This window comes from Oncorhynchus masou, chromosome 19 (assembly GCF_036934945.1).
Source record: "Oncorhynchus masou masou isolate Uvic2021 chromosome 19, UVic_Omas_1.1, whole genome shotgun sequence".
Taxonomy (NCBI): Eukaryota; Metazoa; Chordata; class Actinopteri; order Salmoniformes; family Salmonidae; genus Oncorhynchus; species Oncorhynchus masou.
This window is the reverse complement of record NC_088230.1, coordinates 4,519,336-4,542,844: the sequence shown is the minus strand read 5'-3', so window position 1 is coordinate 4,542,844 and position 23,509 is coordinate 4,519,336. Positions and strand designations below refer to the sequence as shown.

General features: G+C 44.5%; 1 protein-coding gene across 1 annotated transcript in view; it reads left to right on the top strand.

The window, feature by feature from the left end:
- Nucleotides 1-23,509, top strand: part of LOC135505729 (otoferlin-like) — a 141,205-nt gene that overhangs the window by 58,539 nt on the left and 59,157 nt on the right. Inside the window, exons 4-5 of the mRNA XM_064924804.1 lie at nt 4,843-4,942; nt 10,075-10,271. Coding sequence (XP_064780876.1) covers nt 4,843-4,942; nt 10,075-10,271 — 297 coding nt within the window. The remainder of the gene's footprint in view (nt 1-4,842; nt 4,943-10,074; nt 10,272-23,509) is intronic.

The window sequence follows — 23,509 nt, the reverse complement described above, 5'->3', positions numbered from 1 at the left end:
ACTTTTACAGGGGCATAACAATAACCATACTGTTATAGGGGTGGCAGACAAGAGAGATTGTGTGTGTCTGTGTCTGTGTCTGTGTCTGTGTGTGTCTGTGTCTGTGTGTACAAGTTTTATTCATGTCTCACTGTTGGCCAACGGGGGGCACTGCTTTGTAAGGTGATGATGAAAACTAAATCATGTGCAAGTGTAAAGCATACAGTAATTTCTATGAGAGAATACTAAACAACATGTGCATCGTTTCCCACTCATACTCCAAGATCTTCTCTGCATTCATGTCTTCGAACAGCAACACTTATTGTAGTTAAGCTTCAATTTAATGTATTGCTCGATAGAAGCCAGGGCGGCAAGTAGCCTAGTGGTTAGAGCGTTGGGCCAGTAACCAAAAGGGTGCTGACAAGGTAAAAGTCTGTCGCTCTGCCCCTGAACAAGGCAGTTAACCCACTCTTCCCAGGTAGGCCAGCATTGTAAATAAGATTTTGTTCTTAACTGACTTGCCTAGTTAAGTAAAGGTACATTTTTTTCATTCATTTTTTAAAGACAGCTAACTTGAGATTTTGAGGGTTGACCTAGAAAGAAAAGATTTTTTTTTATTTCACTTGAGATGGAAGGAGATGACCTCTGCTCTAAATTATGAAGCAGATGAAAGTAAATTGTTTGGCACATCAGGATCAATAATGAATGGCACCTTTTGAAGAGCTAAAAAGTGAGCCAGAACATGATAGGCTGGTTTTCTTCAATTATTCAGGAGTTGTACACTCGTTACAAAGGCTGAAAGGACCCGACAAACCGTTCACTTTTCTGAGGAGGTATCGAGGTATCGATCACCATCGTGATAACAAAAGGACAGAGTAGAGAGGAGAGGAAGATGGGGGGGAAGAGAAGAAAGGAGTGGAGGAGAGAGAACAGTGAAGGGGACAGTATCCTGCGTCCTCCTGTACCAAATAGATGGATGCAATAAAAGTTGATATTGGTTTTCTTTTCTATGAAGAAAAGAGAGAAGCTATATTCCAAACTAGAGAATAATCCAAGGTATTCTGGCTATGAGCTAAATAAGGACATGTATACCATGATATTATTCAGTACTCAGTATGGAAAGACTTAGCTACTTCCAGATGAAGCCTAGCTGTCTGCGTTGGTGGGGGAATGATTTGTGACAGTGAGGATTAAACCTGGTGTTAAGTTCTGTCCATAAGGTTTATCCTCTATATAATTATATGTCTGTATTGACTAATGGTTCCTTCATTTGGCTGCAGTTGTTATTATTTGGCTGCAGTATTCTGCTGCATACTGCATCCATCTCTCAGGAGGGAGGGAGAGAGGGAGATTACAGGCACAGAGAGAAGGGAGAGAGAGGGAAAGCATGAGAGATACAGAGAGAGGGTGAGTGTGAGAATGAGAGAGAGAGCGAAAGAGAGAGACACCTGCCTGGGGGTGATAGCATTCCCTCCCCCATACGCCCCCATAGGCAGAACTACAACAACATAACCAACAAAAACAGGTCACAACTCCTGCAGCTCTGTAGCACGCTGGGTATGTACATACTGCAAACCCAATTTTGATGAACTCACATATCTATTGGGTAAAATTCCACAGTGTGCCATCACAGCAGCAAGATTTTTGTGACCTGTTGCCACAGGAAAAGGGCAACTAGTGAAGAACAAACACCATTGTAAATACAACCCATATTTATTTTTTATTTATTTTCCCTTTTGTACTTGAGCTATTTGAACATAATATGACATTCGAAATGTCTTTATTATTTTTGAACTTTTGTGAATGTAATGATACTGTTCATTTTTATTGTTTATTTCACTTTGTTTTTTATTATCTACTTCACTTGCTTTGGCAATGTTAACATATGTTTCCAATGCCAATAAAGCCCTTAAATTGAAATTGAATTTGATTTGAATTGAGAGAGAGACATGGGTGGTGGTGAAAAAGGGAGGCAAAGGGAGGGAAAGGGTGGAAAGCAAGAGAGAGTCAGGCTAGAATTGCATGAAGCAACTTTCACACACTTTTAGTTGCAGTTCCAGGTTGCAAGTGACATCATCTCAAGCAACTTTGCTGTTACATGACGCAACAACAAAAATAGCTTGCAACAGCAAATCAGATTGAGGCTGCTTCTGTCATATTTTTATTTATTTATTCTGCACTCCCCCCCATGTTGAGCTGCTGCATTACATCGTGGTTTCACCAATTATTTGTTTGTCCAACTGTTTGGTTATTGTAACAGCATGGATATAGACAAAATGCAGTCTGTACAATTTAGCTAGCTAGCCAAAATGACATTGCAAACACCAACATGACTAGCTAGCAACGAGCTAACCATGATAGCAAGAAATTAAGCTAATGTTAGCTAGCTAATTAGCACAGTTCAGGGTGAACAATTTCAGTTGAAACTGGTCAGGGAAAGGTTTGGGTTCATTTCAATAATTGCATTTATTGACTGCCAAATCATGTTCATTTGACTAGCCATGATGCCAAATGGTAGATATCTCCCATTCTGCTAATGTCTCTTCTGTCAACCTTTATGCACATTGACAGTGACAGACAGCTTTGTTGACATGACAACGGGTTCGAATTCTGAAACTTCGAATGGATCATGTGACAAAAGTATTTTGCTTTGATTGGCTGAGGCTTGCAACTAGTTGTACAAAGTTGAAAAGTTAGAACTGGATGCAACCATGTAAGAGAGATTGGTTAGTGAAAGAAAAGTGGATACAGAGAATTTAGAGTGATGAACACAATGGTGGTTTGTGATTGGTATTTTAGTAAAGCCACCAAATAGCCTCTCTCTTACTCTCTCTCTCACACACACACACCCACACTTATCCTAATGGCCCAAATTTGCTTCCTCCCTGTCACTTCTCAAAATCCCCAGGCCTCTCACTGTTACTGACCATCCCTTAGGAGAAATACCCCCCTCAACCTCCTCCAGTGTGTGTGTGTGTGTGTGTGTGTGTGTGTGTGTGTGTGACAGAGTGTGATACTATTGACTGTGGTTGGTTTATATTACGTGTAGTTGGGCTCCCAGTGGATTAATGTGTGTGTGTGTGTGTGTGTGTGTGTGTGTGTGTGTGTGTGTGTGTGTGTGTGTGTGTGTGTGTGTGTGTGTGTGTGTGTGTGTGTGTGTGTGTGTGTGTGTGTGTGTGTGTGTGTATGGATATAGTAGTAGTATACTGGGTCTTTGTGTGGTGTGTGATTGATTGCTCTGCTACAATATTGTCCGGGGGAAACTATATCAATTATTTACACCTTTATAATTCTCTGACTGAATACAAATAGTACCAGGTTTCGCTCCCACTTTTAACAAACAGCAAATTCAAATTACATTTGCTTGTAAATGATTTGTGAAGCACATATGAAGGCCTTATAAATGCTCTATGAAGGCTTAATGAATCCTTTATACTGTTCTTGTTGGTCATAGAGTGTAACCCATATTTCTGTATGCAGTCTGGTACATTGGGAAACTATGGAATGTCAGAGAATGAGAATTGAGATAGGCTTATCACCCAATAAAGTCATTTGCAGCCTTTGGCTTTTTGGGGGGGTCAAAAACAATTGAAAATAATAAAATGTTGTTTTTCTAGGCAGCAATTTTGCTAAAATGTTGTTTTTCTAGGCAGCAACTTTGCTAAAGGACAGGAAGTTAACAGCACTCTAAAGTTGATATGCTAAAGAAATAAATCACCTACGTTTTCTTAGACACTTTGTTAAAGTTGTTTTTCCTCAGGGCAGCGATAGCAGCTAATGAGTTTCCCCCGACAATATTGTAAGGAAATAACTGTCAGGTGTTGGAATGGGGATAGAGTTGGTTGCTACTTAACTTCAACAAGTACTCACTGGAGGATGGGTGATGGGGCTGGGCAGAGGATATTGTGTGTGTCTGTGTGTGTGCTTGTCGAGAACAGACCTGCTGGTTTGACAACAAGCTCTGACTGTCTTACCGCAAAATCAGGCGTCCAATCCCTTGTCCATGAACGTAACATTTTGAAAGTTAAAATTCAGGCATTAATTCTGAATAGTTTAGGGGTTAAGGTTTGCACTGGGATTGAACACGCGACCCTCGGAGCCGGAGCTGGCAGTTTACGCCCGTCCACAACACCCTAGCAAATCTCAAGACAAAATAATTGTAATAGTGCTCACCGTTGTCCCTAGAGGATGGTTTTGAAGTTCTCCTGACATCCTGCTTACATGATCGGACGTCTAATTTCGCAGTGGATCTTGAGCGACCTGGCTGGGTTTGAATTTTTGCAGTTTAATATTCTCTGAGAGAGGAACAGGCATGAGATCACAGGGAAAAGTGACAATATCAGTATCGGAATAGAGAAAGTGAAAGTGTATAGAGCAAATAGGGTGTGTTACCCTTTATTCAGTGTTTGTGTGCGTCTGTATCTGGGTCCGTGTCTGTAGCTCTCTCTCTGTTGTTCTAATAAGAGTCTATTTCTCCATCTTCTCCTCTTTACTGGTTAGTTGTTGTAGCGGCCTGCCTGTCAGTTCCCATCACTATGCCTACACGCTCATACACATACACACAGGCACACACACATATGGGAATGTCAGATAGTCAAGGAAGACAGTGAAAAAAGAGAGATAGATACAGAGACAGACTGAGCTGTGCAAGGACAACACTATCAACCTAATTCAATGGAACCTAGCAAACCCAGCTAAAATGCAAATGTGGCCTACTTGATGTCTTATCTCTGAACAATCACATAAAAATACCAGTGTTTTTAGCCAAGGCACAGTTCTATGCCAAAACCCACTGAATCAGGAATATTCTGCTCTTCTGTGAAACAGTGGTTGATCATGGTTATTGTGGTTCTGTTGTTCCAGAGTCATTGGAACCTTCAAGATGGTTCTACAGAAGGTGGCAGAGGAGGGCCAGCTAGAGGTGACAGACACACTCATCGACGACAACAACACCGCCATCAGGGTAATTCCCAACACTGGTCCATGATCAGTTTAGATATCCATAGCCATAAGAATGAGAATCCTCCATACTGATCTATGGACATCATACAGTATATACCGAACACAGCCAAAAAGATAAGTATTTTATTGACCTCAGGTGAGTATTGATCCAACAGCCACATACAGTGTATTTGGAAAGTATTCAGACCCCTTCCCTTTTTCCACATTTTGTTACTTAATAGCCTTGTTCTAAAATTGATTAAATTATATTTTTTCCTCATCAATCTGCACATAATAACCCATAATGACAAAGCAAAACACATTTTTAGAAATGTTTACAAATAACATTTTCTGACCCTTTGCTATCAGACCTGAAATTGAGCTCAGGTGCAAAAACTAAGCCATGAGGTCAAAGAAATTGTCCATAGAGCTCAGAGACAGGATTGTGTCAAGGTACAGAACTGGGGAAGGGTAACAAAAAATGTCTGTAGCATTGAAGGTCCACAAGAACACATTGGCCTCCCATCATTCTTAAATACAAGAAGTTTGGAACCACCAAGACTCTTTCTAGAGCTGGCCGCCCGGCCAAAACTGAGCAATCGAGCGAGAAGGGCCTGGTCAGGGAGGAGACCAATAACCCGATGGTCATATTGACAGAGCACAGAGAACCTCTGTGGAACTGGGAGAATCTTCCAGAAGGACAACCATCTCTGCAGCGTTCCACCAATCTGGCCTTTATGGTAGAGTGGCCAGGCTGAAGCCACTCCTCAGTAAAAGGGACATTACAGCCCGTTTGGAGTTTTCCAAAAGGCACCTAAAGGACTCGGGCCATGAGAAACAAGATTCTCTGGTCTGATGAAACCAAGATTGAACTCTTTGGATTGAATGCCAAGCGTCATGTCAGGAGGAAACCTTGCACCCTCCCTACGGTTAAGCACGATAGTGGCAGCATCATGCTGTGAGGATGTTTTTCAGTGGCAGGGACTGGGAGACTAGTCAGGATCGAGGGAAAAATGAACAGAGCAAAGTACAGAAAGATCCTTGATGAAAACCTGCTGCAGAGCTCTCAGGACTTCAGACTGGGGCAAAGGTTCTTCACCTTCCAATAAGCACACGGCCAAGCATGCGGCCAAGACAACGCAGGAGTGGCTTCGGGACAAGTCTCTGATTGTCCTTGAGTGGCCCAACCAGAGCCCGGACTTGAACCCGATTGAACATCTCTGGAGGGACTGAAAATAGCACTGCAGCGACGCTCCCCATCAAACCTGACAGAGCTGGCAAGTTTGTAGCGTCATACCCAAGAAGAATCAAGACTGTAATCGCTGCCAAAGGTGCTTCAACAAAGTACTGAGTAAATGGTCTGAGTGCATATGTACAGTGCCTTGCAAAAGTATTCGGCCCCCTTGAACTTTGTGACCTTTTGCCACATTTCAGGCTTCAAACATAAAGATATGAAACTGTATTTTTTTGTGAAGAATCAACAACAAGTGGGACACAATCATGAAGTGGAACGACATTTATTGGATATTTCAAACTTTTTTAAACAAATCAAAAACTGAAAAATTGGGCGTGCAAAATTATTCAGCCCCTTTACTTTCAGTGCAGCAAACTCTCTCCAGAGGTTCAGTGAGGATCTCTGAATGATCCAATGTTGACCTAAATGACTAATGATGATAAATACAATCCACCTGTGTGTAATCAAGTCTCCGTATAAATGCACCTGCACTGTGATAGTCTCAGAGGTCCGTTAAAAGCGTAGAGAGCATCATGAAGAACAAGGAACACACCAGGCAGGTCCGAGATACTGTTGTGAAGAAGTTTAAAGCCGGATTTGGATACAAAATATTTCCCAAGCTTTAAACATCCTAAGGAGCACTGTGCAAGCGATAATATTGAAATGGAAGGAGTATCAGACCACTGCAAATCTACCAAGACCTGGCCGTCCCTCTAAACTTTCAGCTCATACAAGGAGAAGACTGATCAGAGATGCAGCCAAGAGGCCCATGATCACTCTGGATGAACTGCAGAGATCTACAGCTGAGGTGGGAGACTCTGTCCATAGGACAACAATCAGTCGTATATTGCACAAATCCGGCCTTTATGGAAGAGTGGCAAGAAGAAAGCCATTTCTTAAAGATATCCATAAAAAGTGTCATTTAACGTTTGCCACATGCCAACTGGGAGACACACCAAACATGTGGAAGAAGGTGCTCTGGTCAGATGAAACCAAAATTGAACTTTTTAGCAACAATGCAAAACGTTATGTTTGGCGTAAAAGCAACACAGCTCATCACCCTGAACACACCATACCCACTGTCAAACATGGTGGTGGCAGCATTATGGTTTGGGCCTGCTTTTCTTCAGCAGGGACAGGGAAGATGGTTAAAATTGATGGGAAGATGGATGGAGCCAAATACATGACCATTCTGGAAGAAAACCTGATGGAGTCTGCCAAAGACCTGAGACTGGGACGGAGACTTGTCTTCCAACAAGACAATGATCCAAAACATAAAGCAAAATCTACAATGTAATGGTTCAAAAATAAACATATCCAGGTGTTAGAATGGCCAAGTCAAAGTCCAGACCTGAATCCAATCGAGAATCTGTGGAAAGAACTGAAAACTGCTGTTCACAAATGCTCTCCATCCAACCTCACTGAGCTCGAGCTGTTTTGCAAGGAGGAATGGGAAAAAATGTCAGTCTCTCGATGTGCAAAACTGATAGAGACATACCCCAAGCGACTTACAGCTGTAATCGCAGAAAAAGGTGGCGCTACAAAGTATTAACTTAAGGGGGCTGAATAATTTTGCACGCCCAATTTTTCAGTTTTTGATTTGTTAAAAAAGTTTGAAATATCCAATAAATGTCGTTCCACTTCATGATTGTGTCCCACTTGTTGTTGATTCTTCACAAAAAAATACAGTTTTATATCTTTATGTTTGAAGCCTGAAATGTGGCAAAAGGTCGTAAACTTCAAGGGGGCCAAATACTTTCGCAAGGCACTGTAAATGTGATATTTCAGTTTTTAATTTTTAATACATTTGCTAAACTTTCTAAATACCTGTTTTTGCCTCATCATTATGGGGTATTGTGTGTAGATTGATGAGGGAAAAAAAACATTTAATCAATTTTAGAATAAGGCTGTAATGTAACAAAATTAGGAAAAAGTCAAGGGGTTTGAATACTTTCCGAATGCACTGTATAAAGTAAGAAACAGTATGTATATGAGAGAATGAAAAAGAGAAAGTGTGAGATAATGGGAGCAAGGGATATAGAGATATAGAGAGGAGGACAGAGAAACAGAGAGAGACTGTGTGAGAGCTTATCCCGGCACCAATAGCTAACAATATCTAACACTGATGTTGGGACCTTAACAAACTTAACAGGGAATGAGTGATAACCATGAAAACACGCAGGACTGATGGCTATAATTATGTTCAACAAGTATTTTATTTTTCTGTCTTTATCTAGCTCTAGTTGTGATATTTTACCTAGCCTCGCTGGCTAGCTAACATTTAGGTAATCAATCCTCTGATGACATAGCTGTCACGTTCTTTTGTTGTGTCTTTGTTTTAGTATGGTCAGGGCGTGAGTTGGGTGGGTTGTCTATGTTAGTTTTTCTATGATTTGTTATTTCTGTGTTTGGCCTGGTATGGTTCTCAATCAGAGGCAGCTGTCAATCGTTGTCCCTGATTGAGAACCATACTTAGGTAGACTGTTTTCTATTATGTTTTGTGGGTGATCATTTTCTGTTTTGTGTGTCATCTATACAGGACTGTTTTGTTTGTTCGTTCTTCTTAGTTGTTATTTTGTTTAGTTTTGATTATATTAAAAATCACGAACACTTACCATGCTGCACCTTGGTCCTCACCTTCTTCCACCGACGACGGCTGTTACAATAGCGATGTTGTAGACGATAATCATCTGATTACGTGTTTGTTTACTTGCACAAGCGGCATTTGAAGTTGCATGTGGTCGTATCCACTGCTAGTAAACAAAGCTGATATCTGCAACTTTTCATGACGCAGCCAGGAAATGGCTCCATAGAGATGATGTCACACACAATGAGTCAGAATGGCCTTGGGCATGTTCACACACACACAGCTCTCAGCCCCTCTGCACACCTCTCTGTCCCTGACGAGGGAGAGTAGATGAACACAGCCGGCCCAGAGTCTCATCTGTGTTGAACCTGAACAGAGGTGTTTTTATTTACCGCGTCCTGTTGAATGATGCGGGGATACGATGGTAACGCCTCAACTTCACTGGCTCTGCAGTCACAGGGCAGAGATAGGGAGTGAGAGAAAGAGGGAAAGAGAGAAAAGGAGAGTGAGAGAAATGTAACAAATTGCTTGGGTTGTAATAAAGATCAGTTGACTGTCCAGGGAGGTGTATTAGTCCCCAGAAGACGAGAAAGAAAAATTGCTCTGTCTCTGCATCTTCCTGTTCAGATCAATCTAAGCACTTACTGTCAAACCAAATGTATCTTTGTGCCACAAGTGACCACAACTGTCTCTGTCAACCAATATTGAGCTTTACAACAATTGTTTTACAGAAATTGTAGGCAGATTCTGTCTCACAATTTTACAGTTGTCACACTTTTTTCCCCCATATTCACTTGTCAAGAAAGCCGGAAGTCAATTTTAGTTTAATTTCAACCAAGAATGGATTCTTTGTTCCAGTTTAATTAAAGACGTCATTATGAACATTTTCAGTCTCTTTAACTACCGATGTCCCCTATGGGGACAGTTTGGCGATGTGTTACCCACCCTGTCGTGGAGCAATGGCTAGGGGAGAGTTGGGTTGAGTTACCCCTAGTGTGTTTCCCTCTCTCTCGCCCATTGACTTACATACCAGCAGAGAGGGTAACTAATCGTGGATGCCCCAATCCTGAGGCATGCATGTCACGTAACGAAACAAGAAAAGATTAGAGCAACGGACCTTGGCTACCTCTTTCACTGCCACTTTTATAGTACCATTTAATTTAAGCAATATGAAATTGATTATGAATGATTTGTGGAGCATCTATGTATTGCTAATGATGACCTTGTGAATGCTCGATGAAGCCTTTATTAGTTGTTGTTAATTTACTGTCTGACCATAGTGTGTTTCTAGTTTGTTTTGCCTCATTTTCATTGGTTGACGCTTCCATTCCAGGCCAGTGTTACCATATACATCAAGTACACGACGATGGATGGGACTGTGGGGGTTTGGAGTGACGGAGAATTCCTGGACATCCCGGGTGACCCGGAGGGAACGTTCCAGTTTGAGACGGACAGTCTGCTCTCCGGACACAGCCAGGGGTCAGGAGTGTCACAGGGGCGATCCATCCATGGAATTCCCACTTTTAGGAAGTGAGTCGACAACTCCATTAGTATAGCTGAAACATCATCAGCATCATTTTAAATATGCATGCATCAACACCATTGTTAAAACAATGTCATTAACAAAAAAAAAAATATCAAAGCAGACATCATTATTGTGAGCATAATCATTAAATACACCATTACGCTCAAAATACACCATATAGAAAATATATATCTTCATCATCATTAATAACAACTAAAGTAAAGACATCACCGGAATCATCATCTACTGTGCACACCATGCATTTGAACAGCCCTTACTACTCCTGTAGCTGGCACCATAGTCTACAAGTTTGTTTGGAGTGAATGTGTTCCAGCAGTATGTGTAAGCCTCCAGGCAGTGCTTTCTGCTGATGACTATAAGGCCGTGTCGAGACTTGACAGTACATGCAGCTTTAGTATTCTGATCATAGAGTTTGGATCATGGAATTCTGAACGTGTCATGCGTCTACAACCACATTTAAATGTGTCTACCGTGTCCACAGTGTGTCCGGATTTCCTTTTCTTGTGTTATATTCAAATGCCAGTATGCATTCTACAAACGGTTGAATAGGCTAAATACAATCATAACACAACAACTGTTGGCAGTTGCTAACTGCTGTTGCTAACTAGACAGGTAACCTCTGTAACTAGCCAGCAAGCTAGCAAGTGATGCTAAAAGCATAGCATACTTGTGAGCAGAACTCTAGCCAAATCCCCCAAAATGTATATAAATATTAGCTAGCCAGCAAACACGTTATGAACATATTTCCCCAAACTTTATAATGAAAAGTTGCATCCCGGTCCCAAAACAACCGTTTTTTGTACTTGTGGGAGAAGTGTTGATGACTTTGCCCACTGTATGGGCTTTCGGTAGCCCGATTGTATCCAGATTGAGAGGCAATCCACACACAATGCATCCCTACCACCTGTGATCAGCCAGATCTGAACACAATCAGACCACTTTTGTGCGTCTAGACCCGTCCTTTCAATGCGATCTTTGTATTCTGATAGCATAAGTCGCATGTTGGTGTCAAGTGTAGACCCGACCTTAGCCTTCTCTCTCTCTGTGTGGTGTTGTATTTTCTGCTGAATAATGTGTGGGCTAATAATGCGTAGGTGATATTGATTTCACATTGACCAGTCTGCCTGGCTCAGCTAGGACCCTTAATCCATCGTCATAATGTTGTGAATGTGTGCGTGTGTGTGTATGTGTGCATGCGTGATCGCCTGTGTGTGTATGTCTGTACATGCGTGTGTGTGTGTGTGTGTGTGTGTGTGTGTGTGTGTGTGTGTGTGTGTGTGTGTGTGTGTGTGTGTGTGTGTGTGTGTGTGTGTGTGTGTGTGTGTGTGTGTGTGTGTGTGGCCATACATCAGCCACTTATTTGGATGTATTAACATGAGTCTTTCATATAATAGACTGGTTATAATGGGAGTCAACTGGGCATTACAATGAAATGGGGCTCTGGCCATGAATCTTCATCAAACATCTATTGAAACTGAAAATAACTCATCTCCAAGAGTTTAGATGTACTGATTTAGTGGGTTCTATTTACTGGCAATCGTTTTTATAGTGTGTCCCCCATAGTCAAATCAAATCCAATTGTATCTGTCACATGTGCTGAATACAACAGGTGTAGATCTTACTGTGAAACGCTTACTAATGCCATTAACCAACAACGCATTTCAAGAAATATGGTTAAGAAAATATGTACCAAATAAACTAAAGTGGAAATAACTGTACATACTGTATGTGTCCTGTAAGGAAGACACAGACTAAGGAGGAACTGTATTATTTCACACACACACACACACACAGTTTCCACTGTGCTGTCCACAGCTACGGTATACACACACCTGTCCTTGATGCTAGACGAGGGCACCTGTCATCCCCTAATCACTGCGGTAACAAAGAGCAGGACCTGTCAGTTGTACAGGACAGTAACTCATGGAAAAACACAGAGGGGCCAGGGGACACTACAGTACTGGATGAACCTGTTGGTGCTCCTTGGAGGGAGGACTGTTCTCCCATGCTCCCGTCCGGCAGGCAATACCGGTGCGTCAAGGCTCAGACAAACAGACTCCTAAACAGCTTCTGGCTATAAGACTGTTAAATGGCTAATAACTACTTTTACCCCTCACACCTACACTGCAGGTTCAAATTATTATTAATTTGATTTGATTTATTACCACCACTACGCTGCTGTTCATTGATTATTAATTGCAATTACTATTAGTATATTACCATAAGTATTTATATATTCCTGCTACCAGTCACTCTTCAGCCGTGTTTACATGGATATCCACCTACATTGACACTCTTGAACACACACACACTCACACACTAACACACTCACACTAACACACTAAAACACTCCCACTAACACCCACACACTCACACTAACACCCACACACACACACACACACACACACACTCACACACTAACACACTCACACTAACACACTAAAACACTCCCACTAACACACACACACTCACACACTAACACACTCACACTAACACACTAAAACACTCCCACTAACACCCACACACTTACACACACACACACACTCACACACACACACACACACACACTTACACACACACTCACACACTAACACACTCACACTAACACACTAAAACACTCCCACTAACACCCACACACTTACACACACACACACACTCACACACACACACACACACACACTTACACACACACACACACACACACACACACACTCACACACACACACTCACACACACACACACACACACACACACTTACACACACACTCACACACTAACACACTCACACTAACACACTAAAACACTCCCACTAACACCCACACACTTACACACACACACACACACACACACACACACACACACACACTAACACGCTCACACTAACACACCAAAACACTCACACTAACACCCACACACTTACACACACTAAAAACACACACAACACACACACACACACACACACACACACACACACACACACACACACACACACACACACACACACACACACACACTCACACACTAACACACTCACACTAACACACTAAAACACTCCCACTAACACCCACACACACACACACACACACACACACACACACACACACACACACACACACACACACACACACACACACACACACACACACACACACACACACACACACACTAACACGCTCACACTAACACACCAAAACACTCACACTAACACCCACACACTTACACACACTAACACACACACACACACACACACACACACACACACACACACACACACACACACACACACACACACACACACACACACACACACACACCCATACACTTACACACACTAACACACTCCCACTAACACACACACACACACACACACACACACACACACACACACACACACACACACACACACACACACACACACAACACACACTAACACTCACACTAATATACCTACACCAACACACTCACATTAACACTCGCACTAACACACAAACACACTCACACAAACACACTCACATTAACACTCACACAAACACACTCACATTAACACTCACACAAACACACTCACATTAACACTCACACAAACACACTCACACAAACACACTCACACTAACACCCTCACACTAACACCCTCACACTAACACACACACACAATAAAACACTCACACCCACACATTAATACCCTCACACTAACACTTACAGTGGAAAAATAATTCCTCTATGGGGTTGAGGAATGGAGAGTAAGGTGGGAGGAAAAGTGACACCATCCTGGCAAACCACTGTGACTGCACGGGAGCGGTAATACAATTTCAAACGTTGGCCGATTTCGCCTCTCTGCAACCCTTTCCTCACCTGACACAACCCTTCCATAGAGGTCATCCAGAAATGAAATGAGACGCTCGGCCCAATTAGCGGTTTGTGTAAAAGCAATCCATCAGAGGATATTGCTGCACACATTGTGATGTTGGCACCCCTCTGGCCCGGGACATCCACTGTGGCTCTTTTCCAAATCACATTCCTTCCTCGCTGCTGTGTTTTGGCCAGGTTGAAACAAGCCTCATCCACAAAGATGAATAGGTGGGGTGTTTGCCTGGCTTCAATCTCCATGACTCTCTAAAATAAATGTACAAGGCAACATAAGAGTTAGGCTATTACGGTGGTTTACATTATACCTTAAAACATGCCATTGTGTGCCTCTGCCCTGTTTGGTGTTGTTCAAAACCAGTTGTGTATTTTATAGTCATCTTACCTGGACATATTGATTCCTGAGTTGCTCGACTCATTCAGAGTTCCTCTCAAAGAGGACAGTGTAAAACTGCTCCATCTTGACTTGATGTTGTTTCAGGACTCTAGAAATAGTTGTTACTGTATGCTTACATTGTGAATATTTCCTAATGTGAAGTTGTCTGCCAACAATCTCTGTGTTTTATCCCATTGTTTCTGATGACCATATCAACAATTGCAGTTTCCTGCACAGCAGTGAAAATCCTACCTGTCCCGCCTGTGGGAGGTAAGTGGGTTTGGAGGCTTTGCTCAATTTGCTTCTGTAATGTGCAGTTCAGTCAGATGCACAAGCAGAATGCACATCTTACCTGCTGTTTTGCAGGAAATTTCTCACAATTGATGCCACTGTTGAGCGTTGCAGATTTGGCTGCACTCTCAGACTGTTATGGCGTGTACTGGAGGCAAAGTCAGGTGCAGGAGAGCAGAGTATAGTTAACAGGCGCACATTTATGTTCCGTTCCAAAACGAGAGCACTACAATAATCAAACGCGCTCAGAACATGAATAAAAGTCACGCGCATAAATCAAACACTGCATAACATGAAACAATTACACACAAATACATGATGGGAAACAGAGGGTTAAATACAAGTAGATTGATCGGGGGAAATGAAAACCAGGTGTGTATGGAACAAGACAAGACAAATGGACATATGAAAAATGGAGCGGTGATGGCTGGAAAGCCGGGGACATCGATCGCCGAATGCCGCCCGAACAAGGAGAGGAGCCAGTGGAAGTCCTGACAGTACCCCCCTTGACGCACGGCTCCAGTGGCACGCCGATACTGGCTTCGGGGATGACCCGGAGGACGAGGCACAGGGCGATCCGGCCGACGACTGTGAAACTCCTGCAGCAGTTCAGGATCCGGAACATCTGCAACCGGAACCCAGCACGTCTTCTCCGGGCCTTACCCCTCCCACTCCACGAGGTACTGAGTCCTCCAATCCAGGAGGGAACGAACAATGTATGCCGGGGCCCCCTCGATGTCCAAAGGGGGCGGAGGGACCTCCCGCACCTCAGATTCCTGGAGCGGACCAGCCACCACCGGCATGAGGAGAGACATATGGAACGAGGAGTTAATACGATAATCAGATGGAAGCTGTAATCTGTAACATACCTTGTTCACCCTCCTCAGGACTTTAAATAGTCCCACTAACCGCAGACCCAGCTTTCGGCAGGGCAGGTGGAGGAGCTGGTTATGGGCCAAGAGCCAGACATGGTCCCCCGGTGCGAACACCGGGGTCTCACTGCGGTGACGGTCTGCGCTGGTTTTCTGGCGACGCGTGGCTTGCTGGAGATGGACACGGGCGGCCTCCAATGTCTCCTCCATGCGCCTAAACCAGTCGTTCACCGCAGGAGTCTCGGTCTGACCCTGATGCCATGGTGCCAGAATCGGCTGGTACCCCAATACGCACTGAAAGGGGGAGAGGTTAGCGGAGGAGTGGTGAAGTGAGTTCTGTGCCATCTCGGCCCAGGGCACGAACGCGGCCCACTCCCCCAGCCGGTCCTGGCAATAGGACCGCAGAAACCTGCCCACATCCTGGTTGACTCTCTATACCTGCCCTTTACTCTCGGGGTGAAAACCTGAGGTAAGGCTGACCGAGACCCCCAGACGTTCCATGAACGCCTTCCAGACCCTCAACGGGAACTGGGGACTCCAATCAGACACTATATCCTCAGGCACCCCGTAGTGCCGGAAGACATGAGTAAACAGGGCTTCCACAGTCTGTAGGGCTGTAGGAAGACCGGGCGAGGGAGGAGACGACATGACTTAGAAAAACAATCCACAACAACCAGGATCGTAGTGTTTCCCTATGAAAGAGGAAGATCTGTTAGGAAATCCACTGACAAATGTGACCAAGGTCATTGTGGAACGGGTAAGGGATGTAACTTACCTCTGCGCAGGTTTCTCTGAGCCTTACACTGAGCACACAGCGAGCAGGAGGAAACATAAACCCTCACGTCCTTAGCCAAGGTGGGCCACCAGTACTTACCAGTCAGACAGCGCAGCGCACCGTCCGACCGATCCCCGGATGACCAGAGGAGGGAGACGTGTGGGCCCAATAGATCAACTGGTCACGGACAGCAGGCGGAACGTACATACGCCCAACAGGACACTGGAGGGGAGCGGGCTCTGTACGCAACGCCTGCTCAATGTCCGCATCCAGCTCCCACATGACCGGCGCTACCAGGCAGGAGGCGGGAGTATGGGAGTCTGATCCATGGGCCGCTCCTCTGTGTCATACAGCCGGGACAGTGCGTCTGCCATCTTATTCTGGGAACCTGGTCTGTAGGATAGAGTATACACAAAACGGGTAAAGAACATGGCCCACCTTACCTGACGAAGATTCAGTCTCCTCGCTGCCCAGATGTACTCCAGGTTGCGGTGGTCAGTCCAGATGAGAAAAGTGTGTTTAGCCCCCTCAGGCCAATGTCTCCACGCCTTCCACGCTTTAACCACAGCCAACAACTCCCATTCCCCCACATCATAGTTACGCTCCGCTGGGCTGAGCTTCTTCGAGAAGAAAGCACAGGGGCGGAGTTTCAGTGGCGTACCCGAGCGCTGTGAGAGCACGGCTCTTATCCCAGCCTCAGACGTGTCCACCTCCACTATGAATGCCAAAGAGGGATCCGGATGGGCCAGCAAGGGAGCCGAAGTAAACAGAGCTCTTAGCTGCCCAAAAGCCCTGTCCGCCTCAGCCGACCACTGCAACCGTACAGGACCCCCCTTCAGCAGTGAGGTAATGGGCGCAGCAACCTGGCCATAACCCCGGATAAATCTCCGGTAGTAATTGGCAAACCCTAAAAATCGCTGCACCTCCTTTACCGTGGTGGGAGTAGGCCAATTACGCACGGCTACAATGCGGTCACTCTCCATCCCCACCCCTGATGTGGAAATGTGAAACCCTAGGAAGGAGACAGCCAGCTGAAAGAACAGGTATTTCTCAGCCTTGAAATACAGGTCATGCTCCAACAGTTGTCCAAGTACCTTGCACACCAAGGACACATGCTCGGCACGTGTAGTGGAGTATATCAGAATGTCATCGATATACACCACTACACCCTGCCCGTGCAGGTCCCTGAAAATCTCATCTACAAAGGATTGGAAAACTGATGGAGCATTCATCAACCAGCATTGATCAACGAGGTACTCATAATGCCCTGTGGTGGTACTGAACGCTGTCTTCCACTCCTCTCCCTCCCAGATACACACCAGGTTATACGCACTCCTGAGATCCAGTTTCGTGAAGAAGCGCTCCCAATTCATTGACTCAATCGCCGTGGAGATAAGAGGTAGCGGGTAACTGTACCACACCGTGATTTGATCGAGACCTCTATAGTCAATGCACGGGCGTAAATCTCCATCCTTCTTCTTCACAATAAAAGAAACTCGAGGAGGCGGGTGAAGTAGAGGGCCAAATGTACCCCTGCAGGGATTCAGAGACATATGTATCCATAGCCACCATCTCCGCTTGTGACAGGGGATACACGTGACTCCTGGGAAGCGCAGTGTCTGCCAGGAGATTTATCGCACAATCTCCCCATTGATGAGGTGGTAATTGAGTCAACTTTTTTTTTACAGAAGACGAGAGCCAAATGTGCACGGTGGATACCTGGTCTGGACTTTCCACCGTGGTAGCACCAATGGCAATCCCTACACACCTCCCTGAGTACTCTCACGACCACCCCATGAGAGCCCTCTGTTACCAGGAAATAGTGGGGTTATGCAGAGCCAACCAGTGAAGGCCTTGTGCCACAGGAAACACAGGAGAGTCAATGAGGAAGAGGCTGATTCTTTCCTCATGATCCCCCTGCATAACCATGGCCATGGAGAGAGTGGGCTCCCTGATTAGTCCGGACCCTAATGGTCGACTATTTAGAGCGTGTACCGGGAAGGGTCTTACTATAAGAAAAATGGAGACCCCTAACCGAATGGCTAATGCTCTGTCGATAAAATTTGACGAGCGCCTTATGCTGGGAATGTGGGGAAAACGCAGGGAAACAAACAGGCACAAATAGTTGATCAGCAGAGGACTCTGTATGAGTGTGGTGCAAACTCACCTGGGGTGACGCCAGAGTGCCCTGCCTGTTGCCTCTATTCCCAGAGGATCCAACACGGCACCAACTGACAGTGTGTCCTCTGCGGCCACAGATGGTGCACGTGATGGCTCCTCTTCCAGTTCCCCTATGAGCAGCCCCTCCTAACTCCATGGGCACCGGAGTGGGGGTGCTGGAAGATGAACCGACAGAGCCCCCTCTCGACGTCTGCGGGTGACCAGCAGGTTATCCAACCGGATGGACAAATCCACCAGTTGGTCAAAGGACCAGCTCACGTCGGACGTCCTCTCGTAGGCTGCATCGATAGTGGTCGATGAGGGCCCTGTCGTTCCCCAGCCTCAAATGGAAGAGCCTTTCCCCCACCGCTCTACCTTCGGGCGGATGGTCGAAGAAGGCCCGGAAGCGACAGGTGAACTCCTCGAAGTGGTCCAACGCCGTGTCTCCTTCTCTCCACACGGCGTTTGCCCACTCCAGCACTGTTCCCGTGAGGCAGGAGACAAGAGCGGCCACTCTCTCCCTTCCCGATGTAGCTGGGTGCACAGTGGCCAGGTAGAGGTCCAGTTGTAACAAGAATCCCTGGCACTGTGCTGCCGTTCCATCATACTCCCTGGGAAGGGAGATACGCATCCCACTGGAATTCTCTCCAGACGGGATGGGTGGAGACAGCCCCGGTTGTGCTGGTCGAGGCACTTCCTGTCTCTCCCAGCGGTCCATGGTCTGGACTACGCGATCCATCATGGCACCAAGATGATGTAACATAGCCGAATGTTCCTGGACGCACTCCTCGACTCCTCTAACCGGGGTACCTGCTCCTGCTGACTCCATTAGAGGTATGTAATTCTGTTATGGCGTGTACTGGAGGCGAAGTCAGGTGCAGGAGAGCAGAGTATAGTTAACAGGCGCACATTTATTTTCCGTTCCAAAACGAGAGCACTACAATAATCTAACGCGCTCAATATACGGAACATAAATAAAAGTCAAGCGCATAAATCAAACACTGCATAACATGAAACAATTACGCACAAATACATGATGGGAAACAGGGGGTTAAATACATGTAGATTGATTGGGGAAATGAAAACCAGGTGTGTATGGAACAAGACAAGACAAATGGACATATGAAAAATGGAGCGGCAATGGTTAGATAGCCGGTGACGTCGATCGCCGAATGCCACCTGAACACGGAGAGGAGCCGACTTCGGCGGAAGTCGTGACACAGACCAGCCTCTCTCATTGATAGACCATGATTTATTACATGATCAATTATAGTAGCCCAAATCGCATCTGAGACTACAGCTCTTGATCTTCCTCTCAGCCTTCTTCCACCACGCATATGTACTCCTCCCCCTCCCCCATTTGGTATAAACAGAGGACAAGAGAGATGAAGCAGTGTGTGCTGTGGTCTTCAGGTCTGAGCTGCCACGATAGAGTGATTGAAGAGAAAGTGGTTTCTCTTTTCTCTCACACACACGCACACGCACACTCACAAGCACACACACACACACACACACACACACACACACACACACACACACACACACACACACACACACACACACACACACACACACACACACACACACACACACACACACACACACACACACACACACACACACACACACACACACACACACACACACACAGTACACATTCACACACACTACCCCATCTCACTAGTTATAGTCTTTACCCCTTTCTCTGGGAGTCCAGAATGATTTATTGCTGACCTCTTAATGCATTTTATATCATCTCCACCCGGCCATAGCCAGCTTGTTTTGCAGGGGGTTTTCTATTCATATAAATCACCTCCCACTTGTCTTGTTATACTGCCAGTAAAGAACATCCACTAAATATGGAACACACACTCAGTTAGTTGTGATGAATGGGTTGGCATTGGGAGCAACCTACGTTTTTGACACTGTGGCCACAACACATGTTGGAAGACCTACAGTGGTTCCTCCTTTAAAAGTTGCGAGCTTGCACCACGGGACCTAGAGGTACCCAGCGTCACGCCTTCATTGCTTCAGACCACCACAAGGGGGAGTTAAAGCACTCATTATGCATTTGGGTCCCAAGGTTTTTATATGACAATCATATCGAGTGGTTCCAATGTTGAATTTTGACACGAGCCACCCTTGCCTTTGTGGCGTTCTTAAACAAAGATGGCTGACAAAATATTACGGTGGAACCAGATGTAAGTTGTTATAACGTCATAACGAGTCAAGCAAAAAAAAAATACAATTGAGAGAAATATGTTAGTTAATGTAGAGACAAACGTTTGTGCATATTTTTTTTTGTCATAAAATTAATTTACAAAAATGGCTATTTAGCAAGTTATTATACAGCTAGTTAGTGTTAGTGGAATTAATTTGTAATTCGTGTTGTTTAATGTTATAGGGACTCCTGAGAAAACCAGCAAACCAGGCTTGTTGTCTTGTGAAACAGTAGATGTAAAGAATCTAACTAGCTAAAGCATTTACTGCAAATTGAATGTACAATTGTGTAAGCTTGCCTTGCCTTGAAATGCAGCTGAAGTAACATAGCTATCTAACTATTTACTTGCTTATAGTATAGTGGAGGATAAAAATAACTGTATGCCTATGGATGTGTAGCTGGCTACAGTATGTAGCAGTATGTAGCAGTATGTAGCCAATCTAAAACATTAGGTTCTGAACTAATATCCATACCAGCCAGCAGCATACCATCCTGCATACCACTGCTGGCTTGTTTCTGAAGCTAAGCAGGGTTGATCCTGGTCAGTTCCTGGATGGGAGTCCAGATGCTGCTGGAAGTGGTGTTGGAGGGCCAGTAGGAGGCACTCTTTCCTCTGGTCTAAAACAATATATCCCAATGCCCAAGGGCAGTGATTGGGGACACTGTCCTGTGTCGGGTGCTGTCTTTTAGATGGGACGTTAAACGGGTGTCCTGACTCTCTGAGGTCATTAAAGATCCCATGGCACTTATCGTAAGAGTAGAGGTGTTAACCCCGGTGTCTTGGCTAAATTCCCAATCTAGCTCTCAAACCATCGCGGTCACCTAATAATCCCCAGTTTACAATTGGCTCATTCATCCCCCTCCTCTCCCCTGTAACTATTCCCCAGGTCGTTGCTGCCAATGAGAACGTGTTCTCAGTCAACTTACCTGGTAAAATAACAGATAAATAAAAATACCAATCTATGAACCTCAGCTATCATAGTTGTTGTATCAAATCTGAATGGCATTAATGAAGCCTTTGGATAGAGTAGAATATAATAACTTCATTGTGCCAAGGATGCAAGTCCTACCACGCATGAGATTCCCTCATTGTTGCCTGTACATTGAATATATTCACTGATCATGTACTCTTCCTTGGCAAATGAAGGTGTGGTTCAGGTATGAATCTCTGAGACATTATTTTTCAGTCATCAAACTCCATTATTTGAATGATGCTGTGTATATGTGTATGTATTACAATTATACACTTCAACAGTGTTTACCTCTCCTGCTCCTGGGACATCAATGATTACACATTGTAACTATGCAAAAGACTAGAAACATGATTGATTTGTAATTCATATATGCAGAAAAAAAACGATGCATATCTAACTCCCTTCATCTGCATGAATCTGAGGACACAGGATAGTATTTCAATGAGATACTTAATTTCAAACAGTGGAGAATGTGAAACGCTTTATTGAAAGAAGTTAATTTTCCAGATACATAAATGCATTATAGTTATGATAATTGTAATATTATAAATATGAGTTCAATCTGTACTTCAATGCACATATGTTGTGCATTATAAAACAAGGAAGAAAGACGAGGTGGGGAGAGAGGTGTAGAAGACAGAAAGGGAAAGAGGTAGGAACAGAGGCAGACAGCATATGATTCATGAATTACAGTGCTAAACTAATATTCTCTCAGTTCATCACAATTGTGGTGTCTCCTAACCAGCCTTGGGCCCCCAGTTGGCCCAAAGGTTATCCTAAGAGCGGGTGAGGTGGATATGACAGGACTGGCTTCCTCTCTCACATCAAAACATACCTGCAGACGAGAGAGCATGATTTAGCCTTGGTTTTTTAAATTCTAACACGGTCAGTCATCTTAAATCAGGAGGTGAAATGCAAAACTGACCTTGGAACATGAACTCTGGGACTACTACATCTCTGTCTGTATTGCATCTCTCTAATAATACCTCCTGTTGACCCGACCAAGTGACATCATGCTTCGCCCTCTGTGTCTGCCAGTTCAGATGCGGGAGGGGTTCACCAAAATAGCTGGTATAACCCATAGGATTTAGGGAGATGTGGGAGAGGGATGAAGTGAAGAAGAGAGTCTGTGTGTGTGGTCTCACCTGGTGACCACACTAAGTGGCTACAGAGTACTTTATGCTGAAAAACAGACACTTGAGGACAAACAATAGAAGATAATGTCAATAGAAGATACTGCATGTGACACAGACACGTATCGGAGTGTACCTGAAACATTTAAACATAGAGGGCCATGTATCTCACCACTTGGTTATTGCAAGGCTAACCTCCAGGGAAATCATGACCTGGCAGCAACAGATAGTCCAGAGAAAATGGCTGTGTTTATGTGGTGTAAATCTGAAAATTAGCTGCTGACATCTTAAGGGTTTTTTAATTAATGCATGTGAGACATGTTCCATGTACAACAAGACAGGCAGAGATTGAGAAAAAGAACACAGAACAGTTTAATTACCTCTGGTTATGTACACTTTTGCCAGCAATAAAGCTTCCATGGCCTGTTTCTCGGACAGTGAACATCTGACAATATCTACATTTTTGACCCCTTGGTCAGCTCGCTTTCTGAAAGTAAAGAAAACAGCTTCTTTTTTATAGATATGAAAACAATAACTGAGATGTGACCGTTCAATCTAA